The sequence below is a fragment of the Macaca nemestrina genome, chromosome 14 (assembly GCF_043159975.1).
Source record: "Macaca nemestrina isolate mMacNem1 chromosome 14, mMacNem.hap1, whole genome shotgun sequence".
In the NCBI taxonomy this organism is placed as follows: Eukaryota; Metazoa; Chordata; class Mammalia; order Primates; family Cercopithecidae; genus Macaca; species Macaca nemestrina.
The window spans coordinates 93046472-93057023 of NC_092138.1; the positions used below are offsets into that span (position 1 = coordinate 93046472).

Below are 10552 nucleotides of genomic sequence, written 5' to 3' on the forward strand. Positions count from 1 at the left end.
TTGCCTCTGCGTCCCCAGGGCCAGTACCCCTCCACCCGGGGGAGCATTCGGAATCGTCTGTGTGTGCACGGAGGAAACAGTCCGGCAAAAACGCTCTGGTTACAGCCTGCCTGCCTTGACAAATTCAAGCAACTGTCGGTTGAAAAAAACAGCGTTGGCTTGGACTGAGTGCAGGAGCCCAGAGGCTTCTGCCAGTCTCCGCTCGCAGACTCAACCTCAACCCTACCTACTGTCTCCGACAAGGAGCGCGAGAGGACCCTTCCGAGGGCGGCGCGGTCCCCTCAGGAGGCGCTGAGCACCTTAGTCTAGTCCACCGCTCCCCTAAGCGGAGGCGGTTCCGGACCTCGGAAGCGCGGCTTCCCCAGCGGAGTGCCCAGCCCAGCCCACGGTCTCTGTTCCCCGTCCCGCCGTAAAGGGGAGAGGAAACCGCTTTGCCCAACCCAGCCTACTCCCCCCGAAGGGCCGACCCCGGGTTCCGCCACCGGGCTGGTGGTATCCGGATTGGGAGCACTTTCTGGCCTCTGAGGGGAGGCTGGCTTCTGATTATGTGTGCTGCAGGAGGAGGGGGAGGCCAGCCGCGCTCAGAGCCCTTACTACGGGCCGGGGTCCTGGGGAGCAACGCCTTCATTGCACCCTCTCGGTTTCGTTGCAACCCGGTGAAGTGGGGACTCTGGCATCAGGTTTTCATACGAGGAATCGAAGGTTCAGAGCTGGCGAGTGGTTTGCGGAAACTCCACAGAGTATGGAGCTGGGGTTGAAGCCTCCTCCAAAGTGCAAGAAGTACCTAGAACCTGCGGAGCAACTGGCATGGCGACGAGGAAAGCCGGAATCCCGCATGCATGAACAGGAAGCGGGGCTGGTCTAGCAGTGCCGCGTCCTCACTCCGGGCCGCTGATTCTGGAATCTCCAGCGCGCGGGGCCAAGGGCCCACTCGCCTGGAGAAGGCGGTGAGTGCGTCCTCAGGGAGCGGAAAGAGCCGGAGCAGGGAAGGTCATGGCCATCAGAAGCTGGGCAACAGCGGCTGAGCCTTCTGTGCGCTTGGCTCGTGGGATTCTTTCTCCTTGGCCAGGGACGAGTCAAAGACTCTCTGCGCACCGCGATCTTCCTGCCCCGCGAGTCCCCGACGCCCGAGTCCGTTCTGCGCCTACACAGGTAGGTCACAGCGTCCTCATACCCTTGGTCCGAGATAGGCGCCGCTAGTGACCTCTCAGCAACTTTCTTATGCTCCGCGTGTCACCCGAAATGCTGGAAGCTGTCCCAGCTCTAGGATCCTCCTGTGCTCCTCGTGGCTCAGCCCAGTTTAAGAAATTGTCCTCGCGCTGGAACCTTGAGGTGGGGTTAGGGCGGATTATGTAGGTTTGGTTGCATTGCAGACTGCCCTGCAGCTTGTCCGCGACCCAGGACAGGAGTCACCAGCATGAAGGGCGCGAGAAAGCTTATCGATCCAGGCTCTGACAAAACGACATTCCTTCCCAGGCGGGCTGCGAGGCCGGAGCCACCGGATTCCAGAAACAGCGAAATCGGCGGCGGAGACAACGAAACTTCAAGAAAGAGATGTGCAGGAACTGCCACCAGAGCGCCAAAGGGATTAGGGGGTGTGTCTACTGCCACCCCAGCTTTGCTGTGAGGTCCGGGCCTTGCGCGTCCCTGGATCCCGGCATATGAAGGGCCTAGATGCAAAGGACCCACGGCGCTTTGGGGATGGAGAGGTGTTCGACAGATACTGCTCATCCTGGCAACTGTTAAAAGGAGTAAGGTGGGCGTCGCGCACCGCAGTGCCCTCTACCCCCTGAAAGGAGAGCAGAGATATCTGGGTACTCGTGGTTGTATGAAGGGAGCTCTGCGCCCTTAACCAAGTCAGACTCACTTTCCCAGCCTACTATGCTGGATATCTAGTAAGCGCTTGGTAATTATTTGTTGGATGAATGAGCCTCAACGAAAGAGCCCATCTGAGTTTCACCTCGACCCCTTATTCCACTGTTAAGCTACCCCTTTTCTGCACAAGAAAACCAAACCTCAGAGTGGAAACGCCAATGTTAGTTACCAAGCTATTGAGCCAAGAGGCCGAAACTCAAACGGGGGTTCACTTATTTTAGGTTCAAGACGTTCTTGAAGGCCTTAGATCCTGTGAAGCCAACAAGGTGGGTTGGAGGTGAAGCCCTAGGTATTCTCTCTGCTCCTTCCCTTCCAGGTAAACCCGTAGGGGAAGACGCCAGGGGGGAAAGAAAAAAAAAAAAAAAAACAGAACCAGCAATTAAGAGGTTAAAACGACCGCTTCTCGGAGGTCCCGGCCCTGAGGCTCCTCCCCCAGCTCCCCTCTCAGTTCCCCCAACATCTGTCCCCCAACAGCTGGCCGCCGATGGGCCGCTCTCTGCCGCGGTGGGGGGCCGCTTCCCGCTCCGAGCTTCCCCTGGGACCCTCGCTCTGCGGGAGGGGGTGGGGTTCTCCCGCTGGAGCCCGCGACAGAGCTTGGGCTCAAGGCGGAGGGCCAGAGAAGGCTGGGGGCTTGCCTGAAGTCGTTTGGGCCTAGCTAGGAAGAGGAACTTTAGCCTCCAGGGCACTCAGTGAACCTCCACCCCCATAAACACGAGGGGATGCAGTTAACCCTTTACTCCCCACTCCCATTGTCAGAAGGCAGGAGGGCCAGGGACCACAGTGACCTGATATTGACAAAGGTGCTCCACTCACAGGCCTCTGAAGTCGCTCCTGCCCCAGTGTTGCAAGATCACCCAGGGAGCCACACATCAGAAAACACAGTGGGTGTGCCAACCAAACTGGGCGGGGAATCTTAGGATCAGCAGAGAGGGGCCCCATGATGCATAGATGGGTGGCTGATATATCTCACCTATAGAAGAGTATGGGGGTGTTTAGGGGCAGGGATGGTTGGAGCCAGGCCGCTGTAGGGCTTATGTAGTCTCTACCACTTAGCCGTGTGACCTCATCTCTCAGGGTCTCAGTTCCTCAATCCCACCCCAATGCCACCATAATGTGGGATTATGAGAGTATCATACATACAAGGTGGACCTGAGAATTAAATGAGATAAAGCAGGTAAAGGGTTAGCCCAGTTCCTGGCTTAGACAAGAACTCCATACATTCTGATGACTGGTGTCCTGTGTGACTGCAAGCAGTGGCACTTTCTCAGGACATTAGTCTCCCTTATACAATGGGCATGATGTTTCAGCAGGCTGAGGGAGCCAGGAGGGCACTGTAGATCGGGCCATGCTCTATTGTAAGGCAGCAGCTGCAGGTATGGGAAGCTGGGGCTGTGGTTTTTGGTAGCAGGGGAAATGTGAATGTCCCAGAAAGGAGCACTATTTTTCTTCCAGAATTTTCTTCCATTTTTGGAAGAAAACAGAAAGAAAATTTGTCTTAACAAAAAGGTGAAGAAATTAAGAGTCCTATCACATTTTTCTGGTGGTAATTTTTTTTCCTGCTGGGAATCTCAGGGAGTAAGGGGAAGTAGGGATCTGGTTGAACCCACAAGGGCTGGTAAGGATCCTGTTTAGAGTGTGAATTGGAGAAACTGAGACAGAGTCCAGTGGCCTGGCCAAGGACACGGAGCCAATGAGAACCAACCTCTCCCAACAATGCAAATGAGCCAGGAGCAGCTCTGGACCTCCTTGTCTCCTCTATGCTTTGCAGACCCTCTCCCTGATGAACTTGGAGTTCCTTCCTAACCTTTAATTCCCTGAACCACCAGTGCTAGCTCTGCCAATGGAGACTGAAGGAGGGTCTATAAGATAATGTCAAGGAGGGACAAGGTGGGGGATAGAACCTAGGTGACCCTCTTCCCTGGGGAAAATACCAGAGGTTAGAGGACCATGGGCTCTCCGTACTTTGGGCAGAGTGCTCCAGTCCACCTCCTACCAGACTCTTGATCCTGGGCTTCAGGAAACAGAAGCCTAGAGAATCTCAGCATGTGACCCCTCCCTGGGCCCCAGCTCCCTAGAGGAAAATTCTGCCTCCCACACCACCATTCACACTCTCTCCAGGAAGAGCTTCCTCATAGCAGCCACCCAGAGCTTGGACGGCATTGCAGTGCAGATAATAGTCCTTGCCTGGCACTCGACCGGCTTTTTCTTTCCCTTTTTGTGGGTTTTATTATTTTTGTTACAGGTGGGGCTGCCAGGGATGGGTTATGCCTGCAGGGAGAGAAATGATCAGAAGAGCCACAATTCTACTCTCAATCCAGGGAATGTGAGCTTTTACTGCCTCCATTTTCTTAACCAGAAATCTGGTTTAGTTTTGCTTTCAGGGCTCTTGTCATTGGAAAAAGATTAGTGCTCAGAACCTGCAGCCCAGAAATGGCCCAGTCCCATCCCTCCAGGCAGGCTCTGCTCCTCAAGCTGCGTGGGGAAATGCCATCGTGGGCTTGTGCCCAGCATCCACCCTGCCAAAGATGACAATGGTGATAATCGAGGCATTCATACCAACCGCCATTTAGGGAGTCTTTATGGAGACTTCCCCCAAGAATGGCCTCTTTGGCAGCTCTGGGAGACAGCCTTGGAAAGGGCAAACTAAGGGAGGAGAGATTTAGCAACTTGCCAAGGTCACAACTGGCCAGACTGGGCCCAGTCTCCTGCCTCTTCCCACAGTGGCTGCACACCCTACTCTACCCCACTGCAGTAGGAAGAGGACTCCAGAATAAGGGGAGGCTCTCAACAGTGGAGTCAGGATCCGTGTTTTGACTAGTTTCAAGGTCTAGTAAAGCACAGTATCCAAGGAGGCTCAGTCCAGCATGGGCATGAGCTAAGGCTGAAGAAGCAGAAAAGAAATTTGGGCAAGTAGCAAATAAGACTGCCAAATCTATTGTTAGGAGAGCCAGGAGAGGTGTCCTGGTGGTGCCTTAGTCTATGGGAGAGGCCCAGACACCATTCTGCTGGGGTTCCCAAGCTGGCACCCTGAATTTAGTAGCTGAGGAATCCAGGAAGCCCCCAAGCATCATCTAGCATGTTTTTGTATGTATGTTTGTTTGTTTTTTGAGACAGAGTCTCGCTCTGTCACCCAGGTTGGAGTGCAGTGATGTGATCTTGGTTCACCACAATGGCCGCCTCCTGGGTTCAAGCAATTCTCCTGCCTCAACCTCCTGAGTAGCTGGGATTACAGGCACATACCACCACACCCGGCTAATTTTGTATTATTAGTACAGATAGGTTTCACCATGTTGGCCAGGAAGATCTCGATCTCCTGACCTTGTGATCTACCCGCCTTGGCCTCCCAAAGTGCTGGGATTACAGGCGTGAGCCACAGTGTCCAGCCCATCTGGATGTTTTATACTAACTGGAGTCAGGCCTAGAGCAGGGAGGTGGCTAGACAGTGACTGTAACCTCCATTTCCTGTCCTGACCAAACCAGTAGTCAGATGGGACAGTGAGAGGAGACATCACACTCTGGTTACACACCATTAACCCCCTTCTGACTACACACACACAAACACACACAGAGACACACACACACAGCCATCCAGATTCACAAATACATTCATAACACCCTCTTCATCCCTCAGTGTCTGGGTGGAGGCCCTTACGCAGGAATACCCCCTCAGAGGAGACGGTGGAGTGGAATGATGGGATTTCAGAATCCCCTCACCTCACCCTCTCACCTCCAGATCCTAGTCCAGATGTAATCCTGTCCTCACTACTTTGCGTGCATGCACACGCACACATACACGCACACACACAGTCTCAACATTCACATACAGACACCTACTCTTGACACCCACACAGGAGCTAAGAGATGAATGTTTGTCCATAAACGAACACACATGCTATCCACACACCCCCAACCCTGCCCAGTGATGCTTTCCCCAGCACTACTGCACAGATCCCAGACAATACAGACACACAGGCACTCCTTGCACACCGAGTCCTAGGCCACCTGGTTGAGCCATCCCCACCCCACCCCAGCTGCACACTCTTTCACATCCATCCCATAAAGGAAGAGTCTGTCTCTTTAACCATGCTTCCTATGGTTTCTTCAGAGTACCCTTGCCCCAAATGCTGCCAACCTCCCCCTAGACTCAAGATCTTCTCTTTCCAGATCCCTGGAGGCTCAGTGCCAGTGCACAGGAGGAGATCATCTTCCACCATATTCCCTGATTCCCAGAGGCTCTTTCTAGGGCAGGGGTCTGGCCAGGAAGACTGAAGCCATGACGTCTTCCTATGCAAGGATAGGAAGGATGTCTGTGGTTTGAAGGGTAGTTATAGGGAAGCAGCTTTCTTCACTTTTTGAGAAAGCACTTGGAAACAAGCATCCCTCTCAGGAACCAGTTCCCCACCATTCTCCTCCGATCCCATAGGCCTGGTGGTACAAGCCTCTGGCCGGTTGATGCCTCCCACTGGGATCAGCAGACAAGACCATGACCCTGCAGTGACCTCGACCCCATAATCAGGTCAGGTCTTGGCTTCATGGCTAGAAGTGAGGCCCAGGCAAGTGATCCAGACACAGCAGAACAGAAGGATGCGCCAGGCTGCTGTCTGCTGCTGGGACGCGGTCTGCAGTACGCGGAGCACAGCCCGGGATAATCCCGCTCAGGGCTCTGGGTGCCCGGTTCTCCCACTTCCCATCCCTGCGGCGCAAAGGCAAGGCCTAGACCCTGGAGAGGCCAAAGTTGGGCCAAAACAACAGCGAAGCTGGGACTAGAACAGGCGCCGGGGGCCCGCACATGACCCCAGACTCTCCAGTGACACTCCAGTGACGCCAGGGAATGAGTTGAGATGGAACTGGAGACAGAGGTTGGGATTCAGGACGAGGCGCTTGGGTATGGGATCGGATCTGAGACTGTTGCGGGGCTGGTGCTTGGGGCTGGACCAGACCCGAACCCAGAGCGGAGCCAGGGTCAGAGCCAGGGCAAGAGTCCGGAGCCCAGCTCAGCGTCCAGCCTGGGAGAGACCCCAGCATGACTGATGTCCAAGTAGGGTTGGAACTCGAAGACCGAGCGCACTGGAAATGCAGCCGGATGACGGCTAGGATCCGAGTGGGTCCCGACCAGAGCTGGGGACGTCAGAGCTCCACCGAGGCGCTCGAGGTCGGAACTGGAGCCTGAGACTTAGGCAGGACCCGAGACAGAGCCAGAGACGATACCGAAACCCAATGGACCGCGAGGACCGAAGGCAGATCGGGGGCGCGAACCTGTGCAGGCACCAGCGCGCTGCCTGGAGCTCTGGGTTCGCGCCGGCAGGCTGGGCCAGCGCTGCGCGACGGAAGTGCACTCCGGACGCCGGGGCTCTGGAGCGAGAGACCACATGCCGCAAAAGTGGCCTCCGAATGTGCCCGGGGCCAGCCCTCTGCGACACTGCTGGCCCGGCGGCCGCAGCCTACCTGAAGTAGTCCATCTTGCAGAAGATCTCCTTGTTCTTGATGTAGCAGCTGTTCTGCTGCCTCAGCGACGTGCGACACACGGAGCACTCGAGGCACCGCACGTGCCAGATGAGGTTGTTGACCTGGGGAGGGGGCGGGGACGGGGGTCGGCTCAGCGCGGGCCTCGTTCACGCTGGGCCCCAGCCTCCCAGGTCCCATTTGCAGTCAGAGATGCTGAAGCTCAGAAGGTGCATGCGATTCCCCTGTTTTTCTTGCGTAATACTGAGACTCAGGGAAATGGAAATAAGCTCTTCCTATTTTTCAGACGGAACCCGGGGGTGCAGACAAGACCCTAAGTCGGCCGGGCGCGGTGGCTCAAGCCTGTAATCCTAGCACTTCGGGAGGCCGAGATGGGCGGATCACAAGGTCAGGAGATCGAGACCATCCTGTCTAACCTGGTGAAACCCCGTCTCTACTAAAAAATACAAAAAACTAGCCGGGCGAGGTGGCAGGCGCCTGTAGTCCCAGCTACTCGGGAGGCTGAGGCAGGAGAATGGCGTGAACCCAAAAGGCGGAGCTTGCAGTGAGCTGAGATCCGGCCACTGCACTCCAGCCTGGGCGACAGAGCGAGACTCCGTCTCAAAAAAAAAAAAAAAAAAAAAAAAAAAAAAAAAGACCCTAAGTCTTGCCCAGAGCCTCACAGTTGGGCAGGCGTGGAGCCAGGATTTGTAAGTAAGAGGACCTGGCGCCTGCGGTGCTTTCCTGCAGTCTCCCGTGCTGCGTCCCACGCCCCGACAATACGCACTCAACACCTACCCCTGTCTCACCTTGAGCAGATACCGGTCCAGGATCTCGAGGCCGCAGCTGGAGCAGATGTTCTTGCCGGCAGACGGCACGGAGGAGGCGGCAGAGGGCGGTGAACAGACAGATGGCGTGCTGGGCGTACATGGGGAGGCCCGACCCTCGTCCTTGTCCAGAGCTCCTGCCAGGGCCTCGGCGTCAGACTGCGCCTGCGGCGGGGGAGAGGAGAGAGGAGCGCTGACCCGGGCACCCAGAGTTGGGGCTGCCTCGAAGACAAATCTGGGGCCCCCGAACACCAATTGACAACGAAATCTCCCCGGGACGATGCGCCGTAGACTGAAGGACAGGGATGGAAGGGCCTATTGGAGAGGAAGGGACGGCGCCAACTTTTAACACGCGCATTCTGGGTGCTAGCAACAGTTAAAGCCAACATTCCCGGCCGGAAAACCGAGGCTCAGAGAGGAGCGACGCCCGCCGGGAGTCCCCCAGAGCGTGAGCAGCGGTTCGTGGCCGGAAAGCCTGGCCAGGTCCCCAGGGCCGGGCCGCTGGAGGACTGGGCACCGCAGGCAGGGCCAAACGGACTCACCATGGCGGGCGGCGCGGTCCCTTCAAGACAGCGGGTGGTCGCTTTGCAGCCGGACCCTGGCTGGGCCATCACCTGGGGGAGGGGGGAGGGAACGCAGGCGGCGGCGGCTGCTGAACTGGCTCAGCGCAGCCTGAGCCCAGCGCCTCCCCGCGCCTGTTATATAAACCGGCGCCGAACAATGAGTCCTAACTTTGTAGTGGGCATTTAAAGCCCTTCCCCACAAAAGCGGTGTCTCTCTAATGAAGCAATTTGAATTTGGATTGGATTTTTTCCCTCTCTCTCCCCCTCTCCCTGCACTTAACCCGTGGCTCTTGAAGTAATCGCTTAGTTCCCTTGCAATCCAAGCCTCTGAGGGGGGGAAAAAAACACGCGCACACACACACAAACTACCTGCAATTAGAAATTGTCGTGAATGCCCAAGATAAGAGGTAGCCAGAGTGTCAATTCCAACTGTCAATCAGTGAGATCCATCAGGCCGCCCAAAGAATTGCAAATTTGATTTTTTAATGGTAGTAATTAAAAATCGAATTTTTTCTCTCTCCACCCACCCCTCCCCCTTCCTCGCTCCCTTCTCCCCTCGGCACAAAATGCAAAAAGGAGAAAAGAGAGAAAGAAAGAAAATAAAAAAGAGATGGGTGAGGGGCGGAGGGTGGCTGGAGAAAATAAAACCCCGAGCGCGGTGAGCACCCGCCCGCCCGCCCGCCTGACACGCGCCGCGAAATTGAAGCGGCGGTATTGACAAGGATTCAGGCGCCTTTCGAGGGCCAGTCGGAGGGAAACCCGGAGCAAAAGGGGAGCGAGATCGGGGGCGAAACGGGACCAAAAAGAGAAAAGAGAGGCGCTCAAGGGGAGGGAAAAGCACCCTACAGCCCCTCCGCGCGCCCAGGACCGGCCCCGCGTCGGGATTCTCAGCGCTGTGCCCGCACAACCCCCGGCGCATCGGCTCTATCAGCGCCTATTCAGACGGACAATACCGGCCTCGCCTCCTCTTGATTCGCCTGTGTCTTTACTAAATCGCTTTTTGAGAAATTCCTCCAACATTTGCATAATGTGTTCCCGCTTTCCGCGACCCCCCCTCCTCGCTCGCGCGCGCTCGCACACTCACAAGCACACACTCACAGGCTCAGCCTCGTACCCCTCCTTCCTGCAGCCGCCCGCCACCCGGCTCGGCCCGGCTGGGTCCCTTACCCTACCCGACCCCGACCCGGGCCGCTCACCCAGTCGTTCGCCGGCTCACCTGGTCGGTGGCGGGGCCGCCCTCGGCCGGCAGCCGGCAGCCCTCGGGCAGCGCCGGGGCGGCGTTCTCATGCTTCCAGTACATGGGCCGGAGAACCTCGGGCTCAGCGGGCGCGCAGCGCGGAGAGCTGCGCCAAGGGGGGCCACAGCCGCAGTGGGAGCAGAGGCTGCTGCAGGAACAGGAGGAGAGCGGAGGCGCCGGCCCAGCCGCCCCGGGCCCGGCCCCGGCCCCAGCCCCCGCCTCCGGCCCGCGCGCAGCCCCGGCCTCCCTGGCTGCTGCCGCCGCTGCCTCGCAAGAAGGTCCCGACAAACTTGGAGAGGCCCCCGCCCCCTCCTTCTTCTCCTCCTCCCTCTCCTGGTAGTCCTCCTCCTCCTCTCCCTCCTCCTCGTCCTCCTCCCCCTCCAGCTGCAACAGCGGCCGCCCTGCCGCTGGAGCCCCGCTCGGTTCAAGATGAGTCATGCGTGACCAATCCCCTCCCCGCTAAGGGAGAGCAAGACACACACGACGAGGCAGAGACCCAGAGAGAGAGACGCACACACAGACACAGAGATACACAGAAACTCAGAGCTGCCGACAGAGAGACTCGGAGACACGCCGGTACACAAAGGCACCGGCGGGCACACATCCAC

The 10552-nt window shown here is 57.2% G+C and overlaps 1 protein-coding gene across 7 annotated transcripts in view; it reads right to left on the reverse strand.

Moving 5' to 3' along the window:
* LOC105487167 (LIM homeobox 6) overlaps window positions 1–10230 on the reverse strand; it is a 44497-nt gene extending 34267 nt beyond the window's left edge. For 2 of the 7 annotated variants that reach the window (XM_011750513.2, XM_011750512.2), the window contains exons 1-4: window positions 9924–10230; window positions 8687–8758; window positions 8127–8309; window positions 7321–7442 (exon numbers count right to left, since the gene is read on the reverse strand). In XM_011750513.2, the coding sequence (XP_011748815.1) occupies window positions 7321–7442; window positions 8127–8309; window positions 8687–8758; window positions 9924–10007 (461 nt within the window). In that variant the 5' untranslated portion in view covers window positions 10008–10230. Of the gene's footprint in view, window positions 1–7320; window positions 7443–8126; window positions 8310–8686; window positions 8759–9575; window positions 9642–9923 lie in introns of those variants that run through there. The other 5 variants (XM_011750510.2, XM_071078280.1, XM_071078281.1 and 2 more) reach the window with 4 other exon arrangements.
* Window positions 10231–10552: the final 322 nt, after the last annotated feature.